Below are 26,705 nucleotides of genomic sequence, written 5' to 3' on the forward strand. Positions count from 1 at the left end.
ATTGAATCCTTGAGCATTATCGTGATTGATAATACTTGCTCAGCATTCTTTTAGCTTCTTTATGCTGCTTTAATGGCTTTGTCTTCATTGCACATTTTATGGCCCACTGGTTTGATGTATGGCCTTCACCTAAAGGTTATTCTTCCAGTGCACACTTCATTAACTCGAGAGGCGTGGAAACCGTTCTTTCGCTGGATTCGCTCGCTCTGAATGCAGAGTCATGCTCGCTTTACTTTGAGACAAACGCTGAGCTGAAGACGAACGCTGATGGAGTGTGTGAGGTCCAGCGAGGAAAACATGTTTGTATATTTCATTCTATGATCAGTATGCAAGAGATAATCCACGGCTAGCTTTGATTTAGACGATTTTAATGCTCGGCGTGGAGGAAAAGACCTGCCCGAGGCGAAGCGGAGTGCATTCAAATAGTTTAATGCACAGCTAGCCATGGATTATCTTGCTTATACAATGCTCATTGGCCAGGATCGACAAGTTAAAGCTGTTTTTTGATGTTTGACCAGAAGGGTAACAAATCACGGATCCTTAGATTTAGCATTCTGCCTGCTTTAAAGGTGCAGTGTGTAGATTTTAGCTTGATCTAGTGGTGAGGTTGTGAATTGCATCCATTCACCACTCACCCCTTCTTTCGAAGCACAAAGACGCTACGGTGGCCTACAGAGGACAAAGATGTGGTCTGAGACAGCAGGTAGTGACTAATAGAGAAGTTTGTCCCTTCAGGGCTACTGTAGAAACATGACGGCGCAAAATGGCGGCTTCACTGTAAGGGACCCGCGGTGTGTGTCGATAGAAACGGCTCATTCTAAGGTAATAAAAACATAACGGCTCATTATGTAAGGTCTTCATACTCCACTTGAAACATAGTTATGTGTATTATACTGCATTTCTATCAATAGATCCTCATAAATACTACACACTGCACCTTTAAATCTGACCGAGATAAAGTAGCGTGGTACATTTATTTGATATTTTGAATTGTAGCATTTATTTATTATCTAGAGAGAGAGATGTGTGTGTGAATTACCTGTGCGAGTTTAATTACTTCAAAAACAGCAACGTTACCACCTCATTGCTGAGGAATATAATTTAACGATTCAGTAGCCAAGCCGTTTTATTAACTGAACGTGATTCAACTGACCGGAACAACCTGTGTATTACACACACACCTTCCAACCAATCAGAATCGAGTATTCAGACAGACCAAGGTAAAGAATTTATATACATAGGGCAGGATTTACTAACAGCTTGCGCCAGCACAAGCCCTATTTTAACCCTTTTTCTTAGATTTTTTTTTTTTTACTAACTTGAAATAGCGTGGACAGGGTTATTTTGTCGGCTGAACTTATTGCGTATGCATTTGGAGTTTCTCTTTCAGATGCAAAATGAATGGGAGGAGAGTATTTCATTGAATCACACAAGGTGATTTACGAAGGTTTGCACTCGTCAGTTTACTGGTGTTTGCGCCATTATTTACAGCCCCAAAAAAGCACGTCTTAAAGCAGAATTTGTGCTGTTCTTGGTAGATTGAGTAGGTCATTATAAAAATGATCTGACGGCGTCTGTGTTTTTTTATCACGGATCACGTGGACTCTTTTGGAATTGCACTTTCGCACTAATTAGCCCTGTTTAGTAAATCTGGCCCATATAGTGGCCTAAAGTAGTATTTGGCCACTTCAGCCACACTTACAAATGTCTGAATGTCATGGCATGCAACAAAAACCGACGCAAAAATTCATTTAATGTAAAGAAAGATGGACGAACACACTTTACATCAAAACCTCAAGACAAAAAGAACTGTACAGTGTGAAATGCAATAAAAAAAGTGATATTGAAAATGAAGACAGTTTTTATGTTAGTGTTGATAGTTGCTCTAGTGTTGAAATATTTATGTCAAGTCAACTACTACCAAACAGCATGCCAAAACTAAACTAGCCACTTTATACAGAATAAGACGCGATGAGCACCAGACTTTGTGCTCAGAAGGACATCCTATCCTTTAAAACCACCTCCACATCAGTTTAACACTAGAACCACCACTGGGTCAAATTTACCCATGGCTGTTTTTCACATGTTCATGACAGATTTTCAATAAAAGATCCAAGCCTCCCATTCATTGACTTTTTCTAAAATCATGTTCTTTATAATCCCGTTTAGATAAAAGCAGATTTAAAAACAGGGCATTTATACCTGTAAGCGCCAGTGGGTCAAATTTACCCCCGAATAATTCCTTTGGTTTTGCAACACTCACACATTCAAATAAAGATATAAATGTTCACACTTTGGATTAATTATACATTTTTGTTTTGCAATTGTTATCATGAATTGTTTGCTACTGTGTTGCTATTTATTCAAGTGTGCCCGTTTCCTGGAAAAAATTAAATAATTCGGATCTATGATGGAATGAATAAAACAATTGTCATGATTACCCCAAGTTTGTTGTTCTCTTATTCAAATTATAAATGATATAACTATACAAAATAATAGTTAATTAGGTGAAACTGTGCTCTTAGTATGTTATCCTTATCGTATGTTACATCCCATGTGCGGTGGATTATTATTGCTCTTTATTGTCTGTTTAGGGTATTTTAGTCATTTAAATAACATGGGTTCTCTTAATATGTGATTAATGATTTTGTTATAATATTACACCAATTGTCGTTGTTTATATATGTTTTATATTTCCTCCTCAAAGCATATGAGAAGCTATGGAAGCTTGTTTCCGCCACAGAATAAAACATTTGTAAAGATAAGTGTGACGTTTTATCTCACAATTGAGTCAGAAAACGTCAGAATTGCGAGATGTCGCAATGAACCTTTTTATTTTTTGTATTCTGTGGAAAAAAAGCCATTTTTTTAACAGTGAAAAAATACACACTTGACCTTTAAATCATTACTTTTCTATGTTAATTTATTTGGTAAAAATTAACTAATCTTTACATAAAGGTGGCAGTTTAGTCGAAATCCAAAATCATAATTTGCTCATTCTCAGGTCGTTCCAAACCTGTATGATTTATTTATTTATTTATTTGAATATCAAAGATGATACTTTAAAAAAGGTTTCTACATTTTGTTTTTTGACGATACAGTGAAACTTAAAAGGTCCAAATCAACCCAAGTATGGAAGAAAAACAATGTGATTTTTCATTTAAAGGGTACAACGGGGCTAAAGGCACACCTTAAGAAAAATGTGATTTTTGGACTGAAGTTTCAACTATTTTCTGTTTATTTTGATGAATAAAGTAATTATTTTTTTTAAATAAATATGCTGTCATTAAAATATGTTAATATAGCTTAAAAAATATAGAAACAAAATCTTTTAAAAAGTAAAGATTCTGAAAGCATTAAAGGAGATCCCATAATGATTTAATGTAGATTAACAGTAGTAAAAATACATTATTTTGTGATATCACATTTTTAAATATGATGGTTTTATCATAAATATGGTGATTATCTCTAAGGTGGACACCCAACTTAATATATGATTACAATCTGAATCATGTCAACAGATGGAAAAGTCCGCCGCTGTTTATTCTCATGTTAAATATAGTGCCTTTTACCTTAAATACCATACCTGTACATATTCTTCAGTTATTGAAAAGCTGTTGCTTTAATTACCCTGAACAAAACTGACAAACATTACCAAGACCTTTGTTTGGAAACATATTCAATAGTTTTATTGATTCTTATTTACTACTTAAATCTACAACATTTTTAAAAACATCAAATTAGATAAAATATGAGCCCAGGATCAACTTTTGGTCGCATCACAGATCAGACACATTTCCACGAGCATCTTGAAAAGACGGAACGTGCTGAGGCAAGTTTTTGTGCCATCTAGAGGTTAAGATGAAAATAAAATGAGCATTTAGCCCCATCGTACCCTATATCTACTTCTGCGTTCAACAGAACGAAGAGAGTCAGGTTTGGAACGAGATTAACTTTCGTGAACCATAAAGCCAGACGACTGGATGACGGAGTGCCTTTTACAACAACCTGAGCGTTTTGGTTACGTTTATTACATCAGCAGATGGTTTGCCGTAATATAGGAGGAATATGAGACGGCAAAAGGAAACAACAGCTCAGCTCAAAGGTGTAAGGACGGACAGATACTCACACTCGCTGCCCTCTCCAGGCGGCTGATAGAAGGACAGACCCAGAGAGATCAGGGCGGCAATCTCCAGGATAATGAGGGTCACATCTTGTAACGCTTCCCACACTAACTGTAAAAAAGTTTTTGGCTTCTTTGGAGGTATAAGATTTTGCCCGAAGACTTCTTTTCTTTTATCTAGATCTGTGGCATCTCCAGTCAGACCTGTGAGGAAAAACAAAGACAAATGTCACAACTCCACTCAGAAAACACTGAACAAATAATGTGTAGGATTGATCATCTTCACAAATAAGTACAAAGAATAGGCAAGTAACACGATCGACTAAATGTGAACTTTTAATAGAAAAGCTCACTCATATAGTATGTTCTTGTAAAATATACATCAATGTGAAGTTTACAGTGTGGGCAACATGAACAATTGTGTCTTACACTACAAAAAATGCTTTTCTTACAGTATTTTTGTCTTGTTTCCAGTCCAAACATCTAACAAATCTTACATTAGGCAGCATTTACTAGACAAGCAAATTATTGTCTTGTTTTGGGAAAAATAACTCAAAATGAAGAGAGTTTTTGCTTAAATAAGATCAATAATCTGCCAATGGGGTGAGAAAAATAATCTTAATTTAAACAGAAAACAAGATTATTTATCTTATTTAAGCAAAAACTCTCTTCATTTTGAGTTATTTTTTCCCCAAAACTAGACGTGTGTGTGTGTGTGTGTGTGTGTGTGTGTGTGTGTGTGTGTGTGTGTGTGTGTGTGTGTGTGTGTGTGTGTGTGTGTGTGTGTGTGTGTGTGTGTGTGTGTGTGTGTGTGTATGAATATTTTCATATTATTATTGCCAATTTTGCTTTTGTTTAAGGTGAAGTTATAAAAAGCCTTATCAGTGTGAGCCAAAACATTATGAGCAGTCACAGGTGAAGCGAATATCACTGGTCATCTCCTATCAAGGCCACATATTAAAGTCTGGGGAAGTTCTCGTAATCGACATGTTGTAAAACAATGCATCAAAGTTAGTTTGGACTGTACGAGCAGATCTAGAAGAAAACAGTGTCATAATCCATCTTAGGTAAGTCCAGTAACACAGGCAGATCAGTGATATTGTTGAATATTTACTGTCTCCAACTAAGCAATCTCCCTTTCCTTTGACAAAAGTAGTCTTTGAGAATCTCTAAATATATTTTGACACAACCTAGCCTGGATGCCAGCCGAACTTAGCCCCGCCCACAAAATTTTTAGGTCGGGCAATTCGGTCTGGCCTTGCTTCATAGAGGAGTAATTATTCCCGAACAGAAACTGTTCGGACCAATGAGATCATCAGGGCGGGCTTTAGCCGATGACGGACAGATGATCAACAGAAACTGACCAATGAGATCATCAGGGCAGGCTTTAGCCGATGACGGACAGATGATCAACAGAAACTGACCAATGAGATCATCAGGGCGGGCTTTAGCCGATGACGGACAGATGATCAACAGAAACTGACCAATGAGCTCATCAGGGCGGGCTTTAGCCGATGACGGACAGATGATCAACAGAAACTGACCAATGAGATCATCAGGGCGGGCTTTAGCTAATGACAGACAGATGATCAACAGAAACTGACCAATGAGATCATCAGGGCGGGCTTTAGCCGATGACGGACAGATGATCAACAGTAACTGACCAATGAGATCATCAGCGCGAGCTTTAGCCGATGACGGACAGATGATCAACAGAAACTGACCAATGAGATCATCAGGGCGGGCTTTAGCCGATGACGGACAGATGATCAACAGTAACTGACCAATGAGATCATCAGCGCGGGCTTTAGCCGATGACGGACAGAGGATCAACAGTAACTGACCAATGAGATCATCAGCGCGGGCTTTAGCCGATGACGGACAGATGATCAACAGAAACTGACCAATGAGATCATCAGGGCGGGCTTTAGCCGATGACGGACAGATGATCAACAGAAACTGACCAATGAGATCATCAGCGCGAGCTTTAGCCGATGACGGACAGATGATCAACAGAAACTGACCAATGAGATCATCAGGGCGGGCTTTAGCCGATGACGGACAGATGATCAACAGAAACTGACCAATGAGATCATCAGGGCGGGCTTTAGCCGATGACAGACAGATGATCAACAGAAACTGACCAATGAGATCATCAGGGCGGGCTTTAGCCGATGACGGACAGATGATCAACAGAAACTGACCAATGAGATCATCAGGGCGGGCTTTAGCTAATGACAGACAGATGATCAACAGAAACTGACCAATGAGATCATCAGGGCGGGCTTTAGCTAATGACGGACAGATGATCAACAGAAACTGACCAATGAGATCATCAGGGCGGGCTTTAGCTAATGACAGACAGATGATCAACAGAAACTGACCAATGAGATCATCAGGGCGGGCTTTAGCCGATGACGGACAGATGATCAACAGTAACTGACCAATGAGATCATCAGCGCGAGCTTTAGCCGATGACGGACAGATGATCAACAGAAACTGACCAATGAGATCATCAGGGCGGGCTTTAGCCGATGACGGACAGATGATCAACAGTAACTGACCAATGAGATCATCAGCGCGGGCTTTAGCCGATGACGGACAGATGATCAACAGTAACTGACCAATGAGATCATCAGCGCGGGCTTTAGCTGATGACGGACAGATGATCAACAGAAACTGACCAATGAGATCATCAGGGCGGGCTTTAGCCGATGACGGACAGATGATCAACAGAAACTGACCAATGAGATCATCAGGGCGGGCTTTAGCCGATGACGGACAGATGATCAACAGTAACTGACCAATGAGATCATCAGGGCGGGCTTTAGCTAATGACAGACAGATGATCAACAGAAACTGACCAATGAGATCATCAGGGCGGGCTTTAGCCGATGACGGACAGATGATCAACAGAAACTGACCAATGAGATCATCAGGGCGGGCTTTAGCTAATGACAGACAGATGATCAACAGAAACTGACCAATGAGATCATCAGGGCGGGCTTTAGCCGATGACGGACAGATGATCAACAGTAACTGACCAATGAGATCATCAGGGCGGGCTTTAGCTAATGACAGACAGATGATCAACAGAAACTGACCAATGAGATCATCAGGGCGGGCTTTAGCCGATGACGGACAGATGATCAACAGTAACGTAATCATCACGTCATCAAAGGGGCTTGGATTATATTTGTTTGAATCCTAAACGGAGAGCTTGTTCGTATCTGCATCACCTTCACTATTTCTCTCAGTACTGATGATCATGTTGGGTAAGTACTCTGTGTATCATTAAATTATTTTACAACACTGGCAAAGATCGCGCACGTGCACATGCACAGGGTTGCCAAGTTTTTACAACAAAACGCGCCAACTACTAGCCCTAAACAATAGCTTCTCGGGGGGTCCTCCGGGGGAAAAATGGTGTTTGGGGGTAAAATGTGTGTTATTTTGGCAAAGTTGCTGCTAAAATTCGCACTCATGGGTCTAAATATCACATAATAGTCGATTCAACCCGCGAAAAAACACGGACTTGGCAACACAGGGCAGTTGAACTCTGTTGACATTTGACAATGCATCGCTTCGTTGCTCTGATTGGTTGTAGGTCTGTCCAATTGAGGTCTTTCCTGGTTCGGTTGAAACACGCCCCATAATCACAGCCCAATGAGCATCAGACTCATATTCGGACTAGAATTGAGTATGACCACGTCAGGCTAGACACAACCTAACAAAGGAGAAAATATGGGCAAAAAATGCTCTTCTTATTTAGTATTTTGTCTTGTTTCCAGTCCAAATATCTAACGATTCTTAAATCAAGATGCATTTACTAGATCAGTAAAATGACAAGATATTTTTCCTTGTTTTGTTGAAAATAAAATCAAAATGAAGTGAGTTTTTGCTTAAAACGATGGGGTGCGAAAAATAATCTTATTTATGTTTGGGACGGAAACAAGAAACCAGATTTCAATCAGAAACAAGATTATTTTTCTCACCCCATTGGCAGATCATTTTGCCTGTTTTAAGCAAAAACTCACTTCATTTAGATATTATTTTTAAGAAAACAAGCAAAAATATATTATGTGTATGACAAATGACAAAATTACTAAGTAAGAAGAGCATTTTTTGCAGTTTAACTTGGACGGGCTGAATGCATAGGACAAATTCTGAGTATGGGTTACCAAACTCGGCCAGAAAATGTAAAAAGGTGTCATTTTGTTTGGCGCCTCCCGACCAGATGAGTGTGAATATTAACGTATCGCTCCTGGAGCGTCTCAGTTCTCTGCGCTCCAGCAGAAAAAAGGCTTTACATCCCGTGCCCACGAATGGAAAGTGAGCAATCCATCTCTGCGAGTAAGATTGGGCCCTCATGTCACCCACAGTCTCCAATTACCCAGCTGACTCACAGCGCAGGCTGTTCGACACACTTACATAAAGCCTTTCTGCGCTCGCACCACATCTACACTACTGCAGGCCTGCAAAACACACTCAACGACTGATCGCTGAAGCCCCGGACACTCAGTGCTTACATTAAGAAACATTTACTAGACAAGCAAAAATTATTGTCTGGTTTTGGGAAAAAATAACTCAAAATGAAGAGAGTTTTTGCTTAAAATAAGATAAATAATCTGCCAATGGGGAGAGAAAAATAATCTTGTTTTCTGTTTGAATTAAGATTACTTTTCTCACCCCATTGGCAGATTATTTATCTTATTTTAAGCAAAAACTCTCTTCATTTTGAGTTATTTTTTCCCAAAACCAGACAATAATTTTTGCTTGTCTAGTAAATACTTCTTGTTTTAAGAATTTTTTGATGTTTGGACTAGAAACAAGACAAAAATACTAAGTAAGAAAAGCATTTTTTGCAGTGCCAAACAGATGCATTTCTAAGGGGTTTACAAAATCATTTTTCTTGTTTGATGGTTTCCACAAAAGTCTGAACTGTGTTCAACAAAGATAATAATCATAAATGTGTGTCGATCATAAGATCCTCATATGAGATGATTGGTGAAGTGTTCGAACTATACTGTGGCCTTTGGGGGAGCCCACTTTTCGGGGGGGGGGGGGGGTGCATCCCTATACACAAAAGAGGACGTGTATATTCCTTCACACACAGACGAACGCGTCAATCTATTGCTTAATGCATTGCGGAGACTCTTAATATACAATTTACAATCATTGAAGAACATCTTTTATTTTAATGAAGGAAGAAAAAAACAAGAATTGATAGGTCAAAAAGTCCACAAATCTATAAACAAAGCATCCGGCTGTCTTTGAGTTCACATGAACAACGGTTGAAGTTACTCGTCAGGCTACAGAAGAATACCATAATTCAATCGATAGTCGCGCAGACCTATATCAACCCAGCCACAATACATAATTGGGAATAACATGCCTTAACACAGAAGCGACCACAGAGGCTTGAGGTCAGCCTCTTTTTCTGTTCTTCCAGAAATCCAAGATCAAGAAGTGGATATTCGTTTTTGTTTTTTCTGCGAATCTTTGCGTTGACATGTACTAAACATGAGTGGAATTTGCACCGCAGTGCCACCACACCTTGATGGTCATGACAAGAACAGCATGTATAGTTATCTTTATTGAAGTGAATTAGATTTAAACTGCCGTCATGCATGAATTAATTATATATTTTTAGCAATTTTACAAATAATAATCCACAATGATTACATTACATAAAAATGAAATTGCACCTCAAAATAACACAGTGTCAATATTTTTGAGACCCCCCAAAATTTCACAAATCACGTTTTCAGGGGAGCCCATGTCTTATTTAGGGGAGCCGAGCTCCCCCTAGCTCCCCCGTAGTTCGCACCCTGCACTGAAGACTAGCCTAGAGATCTAGATGCACCCTAGCGGCAGCAAATCTAATCTGCCCGCGAGTGTCGTCTAGTAACTCTCAATACCCTTCTGAGCTGTAAATGCCAAACTCTGGTCGGGCCAATCACATCGTGTATAGAGTCGGTGGGTGGGGCCATAATGACGGCCGAGTTGCGTTTGCGTGCTTCTAGTAAACACAGAAACTGGTGAACGGCGGTCTTTCGAATCAGCTTTGACCGCGACTCTAGAAGACTTGAGTTAAGCTTTTCTCTGAGAAAAGAACAAAGAACGGCACTGAAGTCATTCTTAAAAAGGGAAGATGTGTTCGAGTTTAGCCGACCGGATACGGCGAATGTTTAATCTGTCAACGAGCTCCGCTTCACCTTCGTTGCAACTTCGTCCTTCTAGTTGGATGTAGTGCTGTCCTATCACGTGCAGAGGGAGTTTGACAGAAAACCGTTTATCTGCCCCTCAAATTGAGCCGTCAATGGTGAGTTTCCAGACCAAACATCTGGATGTGGGTGAGGCTTGTCAGGCTAACTGAAGACTGGAGTAATGATGATAAATTCAGCTTTGATCACAGGAATAAATTACACTTTACTATATATTCACATAGAGAACAGCTGATTTACACTGAAATGTTAACATATCGTGTAATTTGACCTCATCCAGTGGAAGTGATGGCGCGCTCGCAGCTGTTGGACTTAGTGTTGTATTTGAGGTAAAAACAAAATGATATAAATACTGTTGTGTTTCTGGCAGAAAGCCATCGTTTCGTATCTTAAGACATCAATGTGTCTCCACGAGCCACAGGGTTTAAAGGTGAATAAAAGTTTAAAAATTGAATTAACCTTGCCATGGTGAAATAATAAGAGTTCAGTCCATGGACATCACATACTGTGAGTCTCAAACACCATTACCTTCTACTTCTGATGTAAATCAAAAACTCCACAGAAAAAAAGTGCTTCTCAACATAAACCCAACCGTGACGCAAGCGTTGGGGATCATCTATATGCACGCCCCCAACATTTGCATCTGTCCAAACAAGCCGAATCTACTGATGGTCAACAAGACACTCGAAGATGGCAAAAACGCCTCTCATGACACACGGTTGAGCTTTATTATAATCGGATACCACAACACATCGTTCGTTTGTTCGGCCCATTTCAAGCAAGCTTCGCTCAGCGTCTTAAACTGAAGAAAGGGGCGACTATATTCCTGCAGTAAGTAATTTATCCACTTATTGACTGTTAAAACAATTTCTGATTAAATTGAAAGTTTCTTAGAGAGACCGCATTGTCTAGATAACGCAAGATGCTAGTACAGTAACAATAGGAAACACCGAGTACCATACCAAACTAAACAGTGTGTCTAATGACAAAGGGTAATATTATTTTGTATTACAAAATACAACCATAGATACTTTGCTTACAGATCGTTCTAGCGAACGTCACCTTTTCCACCATATAAGTTAAAACGACAGTCAATGGAGATTGCTGAAATGCAGCTTACTTGTTTATTAGTGTTTTCAGATCGACTGTGCGCGAGAGAGCATGCATATGGTTGCCAGATTGGACATGTTTAGGTAAAACACCGGAAAGTATATGAGTTTCTTTTCACAGAAAAGCTCTCTTTGGGGGATTTAATGACTGACATCTGGCAACCGGAAGCATGCGAGCTCTTTCTCATGCGCGGATAATCTGAAAACACCAAATAAACAAGCAAGCTGCATTTGATCAATCTCCGTTTGAGATGTTCTGCTTAAAGTGTCGTTCAGTCGGTCTGTGTTCTGTCAGGACTCACGAGCCGCGTCACTGAACTGCTGTGAGCGGCTGAAATAAGCCAATCAGAGCAGAGCTCAACATTAATATTCATGACTCTTCTAAATAAGGCAAAAACAGAGCATTACATCCTAGGGACAATTTATAGGGTTGTAAATGGACCTGTAAAACTGTATCTGGACACTTGTTGCCCTTAAATAAGCCACACACCCTCTTTGTAGATATCAGAGAACAATTTAACATATTGTTTCAACTCATTCTAGGGCACCTTTAATATGGATTCGTATGTCTGTGTGTTTTTTACTCTCATAGAAATGCACCCCATTGATATGCATTATACGAGCAACGGTTGAGTTAAAAATCTTAATTTGTGTTCTCCTGAAGAAACAAACACACCTACATCTCGGACGCCCTGGGGGTCAGCAGATAAACATCACAGGCTCATTTTTGGCTGAACGAACCCTTTAATAGTGCATTACTCACTTGTTTCTGTAGTGTGTGTTCATTAATAACGGAACAGTATTATAAAGTTAACAAAAAAATTATTTTATTAAACAATGATAAAAACAAAATACATCTGCGAAGAATATGAACGTAACATAATTTGGTGATAGAACAAAACTAAGGGCAAGAGCCGTTTATGTACTGCAAAAATTAATTTTCTTACTTAGTATTTTTGTCTTGTTTCTAGTCAAAATTTCTAAAAATTCTTACATTAAGAAACATTTACTAGGCAAGTAAAAATGATTGTCTTGTTTTGGGAAAAAATAACTTAAGATAAATAATCTGGCAGTGGGGTGAGAAAAATAATCTTGTTTTAAGATTTTGACTTATTTTTTCCCAAAACAAGACAATAACTTTTGCTTGTCTAGTAAATACTTCTTGTTTTAAGAATTTTTAGATGTTTGGACTAGAAATATGACAAAAATACGAAGTAAGAAAAGCATTTTTTTGCAGTGTGGCATGCAATCATAGCCATAGACGTGAGACAGATGAAGTTGTGGAGACAGGAGTTCCAGAAAAGCTTCATTAATCTGCTACAGATGGCAGAGATCCAGCGCCGGACAGAGAGATCCCTCTATACTCGACACATGCCATGATACACACTCTTGGAGCCAGTGGAGAGCTGGCAGCTGGGCAAACGTGGTCGGCACAAGCCTTGTTTTCCAGGTTTTGAGGCGTGTGTGTGTTCAGACGGTTTGTGGATCCAGCTGTGATGCTCTGATTCAGATTCACCAGCTGCTGTCCTCTCTTTCTGACCGCTTGTTTCACCATTTTTTAGCCGGCATGAGTGCCAATACCATTCAGGCGACACGTGTGTGTATTTGCACATCAGAGCAAAAACGCAATGGTGACCAATGCTCTGAAACTAAAGTTTGCCAAGCCACATGCAAATAGCAAAACAGTGAATAACTATGGCCCAGTTTACACCAGTGCGTTTCCGTTTTAAAACAGTGGCCTACACTGTGCGATTTATAATAGTCCTTTACGAGTGTACACACTTGATCACCGCTAAGCCATGGCACACTGTAAGATCTCAGTTGTTATTAATGTCAGACTGTACGATAGTCAAGGCGCGCTAAAACGGACACACGCAAGAAAACTCGTCCGGAGTTTAATGAACGCAGGACTGAAATGATGACTACAAAGAAATCTTTAGCTCTCGTATTGGTCATAGTTTGTCTTGAATAGATGAGATATGATGTATTCGAGATATTTGACGATCGTCACAGGAGAAGTCACACTGTAGATTGTGCGGTAAAACTTCTGACACTGCCAGAATTTCGTCTGAGGTGAAATTTGATCGCAGTGGTCATTAATCGGCTCCCGGCGAACATGTCAAACTAACAATCAAAGATGTCAGATTTTAGTCTAGGGTCAGAGGAATCTTTTCGGATTAGCAAAATTTGCCTTAGACGGCCAAATCGTGGCCAAAATCACACAGTGTGCACCCTGCTTTATACCGTAGAGCGTTTAACTGCACACCGGCAGCTAAAAAGGACCACAAAGTCAGCAAAGCATGCAGTTCCGTGTCCGTGTTTTTGTTTTACACGTCATCGAGAATGGTCTGTTACTTTGGACCAAAAGCATTGTAACAATAGCCACCAACTGTCTCGACGATCAACTTTTGCGTGCAATGTTTTGAGGAAATGCACTCCTGGTCTGATGTTGTCATGTTCAGGTAGTGTAATGTGTGTTCAGGTAGTGTAATGTGTGTTCAGGTAGTGTAATGTGTGTTCTGGTAGTGTAATGTGTGTTCAGGTAGTGTAATGTGTGTTCAGGTAGTGTAATGTGTGTTCAGGTAGTGTAATGTGTGTTCAGGTGTAATGTGTGTTCTGGTAGTGTAATGTGTGTTCAGGTAGTGTAATGTGTGTTCTGGTAGTGTAATGTGTGTTCAGGTAGTGTAATGTGTGTTCAGGTAGTGTAATGTGTGTTCAGGTAGTGTAATGTGTGTTCAGGTGTAATGTGTGTTCAGGAAGTGTAATGTAACGTTAATAACCAATCGTTCCAGCAGCCGTGCTCAGCTCCACAACACTCGGTCCTGCTCTGCTTCACACTACAGTAACGTTAATAACCAATCGCTCCAGCAGCCGTGCTCAGCTCCTCAACACTCGGTCCTGCTCTGATTCACTACAGTAACGTTAATAACCAATCGCTCCAGCGGCCGTGCTCAGCTCCACAACACTCGCTCCTGCTCTGCTTTACACTACAGTAACGTTAATAACCAATCGCTCCAGCGGCCGTGCTCAGCTCCTCAACACTCACTCCTGCTCTGCTTCACTACAGTAACGTTAATAACCAATCGCTCCAGCAGCCGTGCTCAGCTCCACAACACTCGGTCCTGCTCTGCTTCACACTACAGTAACGTTAATAACCAATCGCTCCAGCAGCCGTGCTCAGCTCCTCAACACTCACTCCTGCTCTGCTTCACACTACAGTAACGTTAATAACCAATCGTTCCAGCAGCCGTGCTCAGCTCCACAACACTCGGTCCTGCTCTGCTTCACACTACAGTAACGTTAATAACCAATCGCTCCAGCAGCCGTGCTCAGCTCCTCAACACTCGGTCCTGCTCTGATTCACTACAGTAACGTTAATAACCAATCGCTCCAGCGGCCGTGCTCAGCTCCACAACACTCGCTCCTGCTCTGCTTTACACTACAGTAACGTTAATAACCAATCGCTCCAGCGTCCGTGCTCAGCTCCTCAACACTCAGTCCTGCTCTGCTTCACTACAGTAACGTTAATAACCAATCGCTCCAGCAGCCGTGCTCAGCTCCTCAACACTCGCTCCTGCTCTGCTTTACACTACAGTAACGTTAATAACCAATCGCTCCAGCAGCCGTGCTCAGCTCCTCAACACTCGGTCCTGCTCTGCTTCACACTACAGTAACGTTAATAACCAATCGTTCCAGCAGCCGTGCTCAGCTCCTCAACACTCGCTCCTGCTCTGCTTCACACTACAGTAACGTTAATAACCAATCGCTCCAGCAGCCGTGCTCAGCTCCTCAACACTCGGTCCTGCTCTGCTTCACACTACAGTAACGTTAATAACCAATCGCTCCAGCAGCCGTGCTCAGCTCCTCAACACTCGGTCCTGCTCTGCTTCACACTACAGTAACGTTAATAACCAATCGCTCCAGCAGCCGTGCTCAGCTTCTCAACACTCGCTCCTGCTCTGCTTCACTACAGTAACGTTAATAACCAATCGCTCCAGCAGCCGTGCTCAGCTCCTCAACACTCGGTCCTGCTCTGCTTTACACTACAGTAACGTTAATAACCAATCGCTCCAGCAGCCGTGCTCAGCTTCTCAACACTTGCTCCTGCTCTGCTTCACTACAGTAACGTTAATAACCAATCGCTCCAGCGGCCATGCTCAGCTCCTCAACACTCGGTCCTGCTCTGCTTTACTACAGTAACGTTAATAACCAATCGCTCCAGCGGCCGTGCTCAGCTCCTCAACACTCGGTCCTGCTCTGCTTTACACTACAGTAACGTTAATAACCAATCGCTCCAGCAGCCGTGCTCAGCTCCTCAACACTCAGTCCTGCTCTGCTTTGCACTACAGTAACGTTAATAACCAATCGCTCCAGCGGCCGTGCTCAGCTCCTCAACACTCGGTCCTGCTCTGCTTTACACTACAGTAACGTTAATAACCAATCGCTCCAGCAGCCGTGCTCAGCTCCTCAACACTCGCTCCTGCTCTGCTTTACACTACAGTAACGTTAATAATAACCAATCGCTCCAGCAGCCGTGCTCAGCTCCTCAACACTCGCTCCTGCTCTGCTTCACTACAGTAACGTTAATAACCAATCGCTCCAGCGGCCGTGCTCAGCTCCACAACACTCGGTCCTGCTCTGCTTCACTACAGTAACGTTAATAACCAATCGCTCCAGCGGCCGTGCTCAGCTCCTCAACACTCGGTCCTGCTCTGCTTTACACTACAGTAACGTTAATAACCAATCGCTCCAGCGGCCGTGCTCAGCTCCTCAACACTCGGTCCTGCTCTGCTTCACACTACAGTAACGTTAATAACCAATCGCTCCAGCAGCCGTGCTCAGCTCCTCAACACTCGCTCCTGCTCTGCTTTACACTACAGTAACGTTAATAACCAATCGCTCCAGCAGCCGTGCTCAGCTTCTCAACACTTGCTCCTGCTCTGCTTCATTACAGTAACGTTAATAACCAATCGCTCCAGCAGCCGTGCTCAGCTCCTCAACACTCGGTCCTGCTCTGCTTTACTACAGTAACGTTAATAACCAATCGCTCCTGCAGCCGTGCTCAGCTCCTCAACACTCGGTCCTGCTCTGATTCACTACAGTAACGTTAATAACCAATCGCTCCCACGGCCATGCTCAGCTCCTCAACACTCGTTCCTGCTCTGCTTTACACTACAGTAACGTTAATAACCAATCGCTCCAGCAGCCGTGCACAGCTCCTCAACACTCAGTCCTGCTCTGTTTCACTACAGTAACGTTAATAACCAATCGCTCCAGCGGCCGTGCTCAGCTCCTCAACACTCGCTCCTGCTCTGCTTCACTACAGTAACGTTAATAACCAATCACTCCAGCGGTCGTGCTCAGCTTCTCAACACTTGCTCCTGCTCTGCTTCACTACAGTAACGTTAATAACCAATCGCTCCAGCGGCCATGCTCAGCTCCACAACACTCAGTCCGGCTCTGCTTCACTACAGTAACGTTAATAACCAATCGCTCCAGCAGCTGTGCTCAGCTCCTCAACACTCGCTCCTGCTCTGCTTTACACTACAGTAACGTTAATAACCAATCACTCCAGTGGTCGTGCTCAGCTTCTCAACACTTGCTCCTGCTCTGCTTCACTACAGTAACGTTAATAACCAATCGCTCCAGCGGCCATGCTCAGCTCCACAACACTCAGTCCGGCTCTGCTTCACACTACAGTAACGTTAATAACCAATCGCTCCAGAAGCCGTGCTCAGCTCCACAACACTCGCTCCGGCTCTGCTTCACTACAGTAACGTTAATAACCAATCGCTCCAGCGGCCGTACTCAGCTCCTCAACACTCGCTCCGGCTCTGCTTCACTACAGTAACGTTAATAACCAATCGCTCCAGCGGCCGTACTCAGCTCCTCAACACTCGCTCCGGCTCTGCTTCACACTACAGTAACGTTAATAACCAATCGCTCCAGAAGCCGTGCTCAGCTCCTCAACACTCGCCCCTGCTCTGCTTCACTACAGTAACGTTAATAACCAATCGCTCCAGCGGCCGTGCTCAGCTCCACAACACTCAGTCCTACTCTGCTTCACTACAGTAACGTTAATAACCAATCGCTCCAGAAGCCGTGCTCAGCTCCTTAACACTCGCCCCTGCTCTGCTTCACTACAGTAACGTTAATAACCAATCGCTCCAGCGGCCGTGCTCAGCTCCACAACACTCAGTCCTGCTCTGCTTTACTACAGTAACGTTAATAACCAATCGCTCCAGAAGCCGTGCTCAGCTCCTCAACACTCGCCCCTGCTCTGCTTCATTACAGTAACGTTAATAACCAATCGCTCCAGCAGCCGTGCTCAGCTCCACAACACTCAGTCCTGCTCTGCTTCACACTACAGTAACGTTAATAACCAATCGCTCCAGCAGCTGTGCTCAGCTCCACAACACTCAGTCCTGCTCTGTTTCACTACAGTAACGTTAATAACCAATCGCTCCAGCGGCCGTGCTCAGCTCCACAACACTCAGTCCTGCTCTGCTTCACACTACAGTAACGTTAATAACCAATCGCTCCAGCAGCTGTGCTCAGCTCCTCAACACTCGGTCCTGCTCTGCTTCACTACAGTAACGTTAATAACTAATCGCTCCAGCAGCCGTGCTCAGCTCCTCAACACTCGGTCCTGCTCTGCTTCACTACAGTTACGTTAATAACCAATCGCTCCAGCAGCCGTGCTCAGCTCCTCAACACTCGCTCCGGCTCTGCTTCACACTACAGTAACGTTAATAACCAATCGCTCCAGAAGCCGTGCTCAGCTCCTCAACACTCGGTCCTGCTCTGCTTCACACTACAGTAACGTTAATAACTAATCGCTCCAGCAGCCGTGCTCAGCTCCTCAACACTCGCTCCTGCTCTGCTTCACTACAGTAACGTTAATAACCAATCGCTCCAGCAGCCGTGCTCAGCTCCTCAACACTCGCTCCGGCTCTGCTTCACACTACAGTAACGTTAATAACCAATCGCTCCAGAAGCCGTGCTCAGCTCCTCAACACTCGGTCCGGCTCTGCTTCACTACAGTAACGTTAATAACCAATCGCTCCAGCAGCCGTGCTCAGCTCCTCAACACTCAGTCCTGCTCTGCTTCACTACAGTAACGTTAATAACCAATCGCTCCAGCAGCCGTGCTCAGCTCCACAACACTCAGTCCTGCTCTGCTTCACTACAGTAACGTTAATAACCAATCGCTCTAGCAGCTGTGCTCAGCTCCTCAACACTCGCTCCTGCTCTGCTTCACTACAGTAACGTTAATAACCAATCGCTCCAGCAGCCGTGCTCAGCTCCTCAACACTCGGTCCTGCTCTGCTTCACACTACAGTAACGTTAATAACCAGTCGCTCCAGCAGCGGTGCTCAGCTCCTCAACACTCGCTCCGGCTCTGCTTCACACTACAGTAACGTTAATAACCAATCGTTCCAGCAGCGGTGCTCAGCTCCTCAACACTCAGTCCTGCTCTGTTTCACTACAGTAACGTTAATAACCAATCGCTCCAGCAGCCGTGCTCAGCTCCACAACACTCAGTCCTGCTCTGCTTCACTACAGTAACGTTAATAACCAATCGTTCCAGCAGCCGTGCTCAGCTCCACAACACTCGGTCCTGCTCTGATTCACTACAGTAACGTTAATAACCAATCGTTCCAGCAGCCGTGCTCAGCTCCTCAACACTTGCTCCGGCTCTGCTTCACTACAGTAACGTTAATAACCATTATTCCTGACTTTGGCAGCAGAGTTCAGTGATGTGAGGGCCTCTCAACTGAGCTCTGATCCTCCGATACCCTATCCCAGTCAGTCGCAAATGAGGGAACCTTTTCAAATCAAGCAGCAAGCAAAAGATTCGAGAAGCCGTGCTCAGAAGCCGTGCTCAGCTCCTCAACACTCGGTCCTGCTCTGCTTCACTACAGTAACGTTAATAACCAATCGATCCAGCGGCCGTGCTCAGCTCCACAACACTCAGTCCTGCTCTGTTTCACTACAGTAACGTTAATAACTAATCGCTCCAGCAGCCGTGCTCAGCTCCACAACACTCGCCCCTGCTCTGTTTCACTACAGTAACGTTAATAACCAATCGCTCCAGCGGCCGCGCTCAGCTCCTCAACACTTGCTCCGGCTCTGCTTCACTACAGTAACGTTAATAACCAATCGCTCCAGCAGCCGTGCTCAGCTCCTCAACACTCGCCCCTGCTCTGCTTCACTACAGTAACGTTAATAACCAATCGATCCAGCGGCCGTGCTCAGCTCCACAACACTCAGTCCTGCTCTGTTTCACTACAGTAACGTTAATAACCAATCGCTCCAGAAGCCGTGCTCAGCTCCTCAACACTCGCCCCTGCTCTGCTTCACTACAGTAACATTAATAACCAATCGCTCCAGCAGCCGTGCTCAGCTCCTCAACACTCAGTCCTGCTCTGTTTCACTACAGTAACGTTAATAACCAATCGCTCCAGCAGCCGTGCTCAGCTCCTCAACACTCAGTCCTGCTCTGCTTCACACTACAGTAACGTTAATAACCAATCGCTCCAGCGGCCGTGCTCAGCTCCTCAACACTCGGTCCTGCTCTGCTTCACACTACAGTAACGTTAATAACCAATCGCTCCAGCAGTCGTGCTCAGCTCCTCAACACTCAGTCCTGTTCTGCTTCACTACAGTAACGTTAATAACTAATCGCTCCAGCAGCCGTGCTCAGCTCCACAACACTCAGTCCTGCTCTGTTTCACTACAGTAACGTTAATAACCAATCGCTCCAGCGGCCGTGCTCAGCTCCACAACACTCGGTCCTGCTCTGCTTCACTACAGTAACGTTAATAACCAATCGCTCCAGCGGCTGTGCTCAGCTCCTCAACACTCGGTCCTGCTCTGCTTCACTACAGTAACGTTAATAACCAATCGCTCCAGCAGCCGTGCTCAGCTCCTCAACACTCGCTCCTGCTCTGCTTCTCTACAGTAACGTTAATAACCAATCGCTCCAGCGGCCGTGCTCAGCTCCTCAACACTCGCTCCGGCTCTGCTTCACACTACAGTAACGTTAATAACCAATCGCTCCAGCGGCCGTGCTCAGCTCCTCAACACTCGGTCCTGCTCTGCTTCACTACAGTAACGTTAATAACCAATCGCTCCAGCAGCCGTGCTCACCTCCTCAACACTCGCTCCTGCTCTGCTTCTCTACAGTAACGTTAATAACCAATCGCTCCAGCGGCCGTGCTCAGCTCCTCAACACTCGCTCCGGCTCTGCTTCACACTACAGTAACGTTAATAACCGCATCCATGAACGTGATTTCTGCCCGAGTCCTATTTTCCACCGGCTGTGAGGTGACGACCAAATGTCCCAAGATACTGCGCTCACACTTGGCGTCATCAAACTATGCCTTTGTTTAGAATAGGCGACCTCCAGTGGATGGAAAGTTGCAGAGTGCACCTTTAACCCCCATGTGGAGCATGATGGACAGATGCACTTTTATGATGGATGGATGGATGGATGGATGGATGGATGGATGGATGGATGGATGGATGGATGGACTTTTATGATGGATGGATGGATGGATGGATGGATGGATGGATGGATGGATGGATGGATGGATGGATGGATGGATGGAAGTTTTGGACATTTATGATGGATAGATGCACTTTCATGGGCTTCAAATTTTGGGCTGCCATTAACTGCCATTATAAAGCTTGGATGAGCCATGACATTTTTTTAATAACTCAGATTGTATTTGTCAGAAAATCATATACACCTAGGATGACTTGAGGGAAAGCAAATTATGGGCTCATTTAAATTTTTTTGGGTGAACTATCCCTTTAAACTATTAAAAACATTTATTAACTATTAATTTTTTTTTTCCTAAAATGAAATGTCTAAAAATTAACATAATAACTCAAAATATAAAAAATAAAAGCTCTTGTATTTTTAAAAAGAATATTTTCTGCATAAGTTTCAGGCGGTGATGCCAGCAGCCGCTTCTCACTCACACGACCGGAGGAAACACACACCAAAAATAACATCAAAGTCGACACGAGCTAAAGCAGCGAGAAATAAGATGGTGGCTGCTTCCATGGGAACGCGAAACCAGAGACCGAGCCTCACGCGGGGAAGGGGAGGCCACAAAACAAATCCTCGCGCTGGGAAAGAACGCACAGGTTGCAAATAGCACAGTGTGCTAAAAATAAACTCATTAACTATTCCATCTTAAGTGTGTGTGGAGGGGATCTCTCAGCATCGATCCCACCTATCTTCAGACGCCGCAGCCGTAATTCTGCACACACACCATCACACTCATCACCACGTGGCTTAAAGGTTTATTAAAGGCAACAGGAAGACGCCATGGGGAGGTATAAATATGTTAATGTTTCATGAGGTTTAGACTGCGAATCATAAACACAGTCATTAGCAGGTGTCAGTAAACTGCTCAAACAGCGATAAAAGCGACAGTGAAAAGAAAATAAATCACTGCAGTCTTGCATGTACGACACAAATATGGATTCATAAAGGTGCATTTCAGAGCATTCTGTTATTAGAGTCTGAGGAAGCCTGTGAACATAAAACAGGGCAAGTCTGTCAATCGCATTCAGCATTTATGGCTCTATTTATAGCTTGTCTTGATATTTAAGCAGTGGCAAAACATACAGTAGAAACGGAGTGACTCGATCCGCAGGATTCATAGCAGCTCATGTGCTTCTGCAAATCAGTGTGTTTAAAGAGCTCTCGTGAAAACCCTTAAAGTATTAGTTAACTTCAAAATGAAAATGTCCTGATGATTTACTCGCCCCATCTCATTCAATATCTTCATTTGTTTCTTTCTTCAGTGGAAAAGAAATGAAGTTTTTTGAGGCAAACATTCCAGGATTTTTCTCCTCATAATGGACTTCAATGGGAACCAACGGCTGAAGGTCCAGATCAATGAGGAAGAGCTTCAGAGACTCTGATGATCCAGAGGAATAGAGTCTGAGCCAGACAAACCATCACACATTTACTACACTAATACACATCTTAACCAAAATTGCTCATCTTGCGCTGCTTTGCGACGGCCACGGATTACGTAATCTTCGTAAGAGCATTTCCTAAGTTCTTGGTCTTGTCTTGATCTCCTCCACTTTTGTACTCTGGATTTTGTAAGACACAACTGCTGGGATATCACCAAATTGCCAGTCCATTGCCTGATTTATTTATTAACATCATTAATGTGGTTGGATGTAAAACTTACTGCTTCAGATGCGAGCAATAACTTACTTCTACTTTGATTTATTTATTGTGCCGGTTCAGAAATAAGGGATTGTGTCAAAAATGACATCAAAATGAATACAAATGCTCACGAAGTTCAAGATATCATTGCAAAAAAAGTATTTGTATCCAGACCGCTGGGTTAAAACAACCAAGTTGGGGGATTTGTCCATTTTCAACACAATAGGGTTGTTTTTAACTCAGCATTTTGTATATTTTATTGTATTTTTAGTATATATTTAGGTGGAGGGCGGAGCTTCAGTCTAAAACACAACATGACATCATCAACATCAGTTGAGGTGTCATGACAAATCCTGTCCCCCTGTGAAATCGTGTCCGCTGGTAGCGGTTTTAAATGCCTGATCAAAAGTTGTTATGCATGGTTCTGGACAATCAATTGTTTAAAAATAACTAAATAATAAACTAATAAACTATGAATTCATTGCCATACTAAGTACACACGCAAAACATTTATTTGAAATATGTAATTGATTGCTATAATGGGAGCAAAAACATGTTCTGAATTATATACTTATATAAGCACTTATAGCTTCAGTTATATACTAATATATGAAACATATGCTTTGTAAGACATTAAAGACTATTTTAACACAATTTAAACAGCAAAAATCAAAACGCGATTGTGTAAGAATTGTAATCAGGCTCTGAACAGATTACCTATTAAAATTTATTTCAGCAAAAAGAATCGCTCATGGGGTCCTTGCGGACACAATTTCACAGGGGGACAGGATTTGTCCTGACACCGGGTTTGTGTTCAATCCTCAAATAAAGATTCAAACGGTTATGAATCAGCGTATTGATTCATGATTCGGATCGCCAATGTCACGTGATTTCAGCAGTTTGACACGCGATCCGAATCATGAATCAATGCGCTGATTCATAACCGTTTGAATCTTTATTTGAGGATTGAACACAAACCCGGAAGAGAAGCCAATGCTGAATAAAGTCGTAGTTTTTGTTATTTTTGGACCCAAATGTATTTTGGATGCTTCAAGAGACTCTAATTAACCCACTGATGTCTCATATGGACTACTGTGATGATGTTTTTATTCCCTTTCTGGACATGGACAGTATAGTGTGCATACACTTGCATACGCTCTCAGACTAAATATAAAATATCTTAAACTGTGTGTGAAGATGAGCGGAGGTCTTACGGGTGTGGAGCGACATTAGGGGGAGGAGTTAATGACAGACATTTCATCTTTGGCTGAACTAACCCTTTAAATGCTCTTTATTTCCGTGATAAGTACTCTTTTTATGTAAATGTATGCTAACGTGTTATTTCACAAAGGAGAGGGAGAAGTTCACAGTTTCTCACACAAAGCACTGTCTGACTGTCAATACACAATACTAGACTGGATGTAGTTCATGTCCTATGGACAACCTGGGGGTTTGGTACGAACGGATGATCAATCGCCTCTAAATCTAAAGAGTGTGTGTTTTATGAGTTTGTGGGCCGTGCTGTGCTTGCAGTGTTTTCTGAAATGATGAAATGAGCTTTAAGATAAGGAAGGAAGGATGACGGAATGAAGCGAGCGCTACAGAAGTGGAGTTGACCTCATTACTCACTGAACGAGTGTGAATCGACATGCTCTCGGGACTTATGAGACCACTGAATATCATATTAATTATAGGGTCTGAAACCAGGACACGCACACACTCATCACGAAGCACCGCACTTTTGGGACAAATATAGAGCGAGAGCAGGGAATAAGTGTGATGAAAAATTGATTTTTGCACTTTCGCTGAACGTCAGCTCACTCAAAGACAATCTTATCATGGCTATTTATACAGCACGCAGCTGAAACTGTGGTGGGATTTTTTACACATTTTCACTTCCACTAGACATATTTGGATATGCTTATGCAGTTGATAGGATATTCAAAAATTACCCTTTTAAAAGTGCATGCGAGAGAAAGAGAAAGAGAGAGAAACGGCCAACAATATTGCATATTTTAATGCCTAGCTTTTTCACAGAAGTTAAAAATAGATCACCATGGAAACCCTACACATAAAGCACTCTGGGTATTGGCTGAGCACTGCAGCACATGGAGACGAGAAGACCTGCATTAATGCACATCTGTACACCACTGCGCTTTATTTGGGACTACGGTAAATGCTCAATCAATACAGCAACTGAAAGGGTAAATGCCTTATTTGATTGTGTGCGAAGCTTTGAAGAATAGACAAGCAGTCCTCTGTAAAAAAAAATACATATGCTAAATTAATAAATATAAAGCTGTAAAGCAGAAACAGATTTGTTCTGGATTTGCTACGAATGCAGTACGAATGCTGTGAAAAGAATGCATACATTTCGATGATGTTATTATCAAATGAACTGAAAATGATTTCAATTCAGTCTAAATTAGACAAAGACATCATATTAACTAATGCACATGCACAATAAAGAAAGTGTTAGTAAAAATTGTGCTTTAAATGCTGGCAAGTATTTACAAGAGCAATATATTACAACACCGCTCAAAACAGAAAGAAGAAAAGCATGAAAACATTTGAAATGGGCCATTATTACGACAGCAATATGTTCAAATAACCAAGCATGTAAATAAGAGTATTAACTTATTTTCTCTTATTTCCTTGTGGAATACAATGGCATCCTTTATGCACAAGTTTTATCACTGAGGTGGCTGCACATTTATTTTTACGGACGTCCACATGAGAAACAATTACCGTCTGAATACGGCTTAAGGGAGAAAAAGAAGAGACGACATTTGGAAAACCTTTCATTAAAAGTGGAAAAGAAACCGGAATGTGTTGTGGAAGTACGAGGTACTTATACAATATTGACTGGGTAAAATAGATTTCCATTACTAAAAAGATACTAAAATACCATTTTCATTGACTAAAACTAGACAAAAATAGTTATGGATAATTCAGACTAAAATAAGATTAAAATGCTCAGACTTTTACTCGACTGAAACTTGACTAGACTAAAAAGAGTATGAATGTGACTAAAACTAATAAAAACTTAAATGACGCTTGACACCAAGGCTTAACAAAAACTAAACTTAAAACAGGCCACCAAAAGCAACACTATGCCAGAGATATTAATTTGCCATAGCTGGTAAACTACTACTTTAGTAGTACACTACTTTATAGTAATCACATCCTGCCGTGTCAGTTGTGCAAGAGTGTTTTCAAAAGACATCACACACACACACACACACACACACACACACACACTTAATATTTCCCAAGGTTTCTTGGCCTTTGCTAGATATCAGAGATAAAATCGTTCTTTGCTTGCAGTGTTTTGTCCAAAACTAGTTTTCATGGCATTTTGCAGAATCGATATCTCTCGGTTACGGAGGTGTGTGTCGAGTTCTCTGCAACTCTGGATTCTTCACAAAAAAGTTAATATCCAGAAAAGTGCTGTGGCAAGCCAAGGATACCTGTTAACCTTAAAGTTCAACCACTGAGTTTTAACCATGGCCAATATTTTTCAGGTTTTAAATGGATTTAAAGCTCAAAAATACTGTATCACACAACCTTATCAATGATGGAGTGGGTATTGAGTGTTTTCTTTTAGGCTTTATACAGTAACTGAATAAATGTTATATAATTTGTTTCCTGGGTTTTAAAAGACTATTACAAATAAAAGAGTATCATAAACACTGAGGAAAGGGTAGGAGCACAGGTATAAAATGAGTATGAGCTCTATTGAAGGGAAGTTGTGCTAATCTTTTCTTCTCTATTGCCGTATATACAACCCCAAATCAGAAAAAGTTGGGACAGTTTGGAAAACGCAAATAAAAAAAGAAAGTAGTGATTTCTAAATTTACTTTGACTTGTATTTCATTGCAGACAATATGAACACAAAATATTTCATGTTTTGTCCGGTCAACTTCATGTCATTTGTAAATATGCATCCTTTCCTGTCATTCAGACCTGCAACACATTTCAAAAAAAGTTGGGACAGGAGCAATTTAGGGCTAGTAATGAGGTAAAAGGGTTAAATAATGATGTGA

The 26,705-nt window shown here is 42.2% G+C and overlaps 1 protein-coding gene across 12 annotated transcripts in view; it reads right to left on the reverse strand.

Annotated features, from left to right (window-relative positions):
• atp2b2 (ATPase plasma membrane Ca2+ transporting 2) overlaps window positions 1-26,705 on the reverse strand; it is a 298,344-nt gene that overhangs the window by 100,462 nt on the left and 171,177 nt on the right. For all 12 annotated transcript variants that reach the window (XM_067430946.1, XM_067430950.1, XM_067430947.1 and 9 more), the window contains one exon: window positions 4,130-4,327. In XM_067430946.1, the coding sequence (XP_067287047.1) occupies window positions 4,130-4,327 (198 nt within the window). The remainder of the gene's footprint in view (window positions 1-4,129; window positions 4,328-26,705) is intronic.

The sequence above is a fragment of the Pseudorasbora parva genome, chromosome 22 (assembly GCF_024679245.1).
Source record: "Pseudorasbora parva isolate DD20220531a chromosome 22, ASM2467924v1, whole genome shotgun sequence".
Classification (NCBI taxonomy): Eukaryota; Metazoa; Chordata; class Actinopteri; order Cypriniformes; family Gobionidae; genus Pseudorasbora; species Pseudorasbora parva.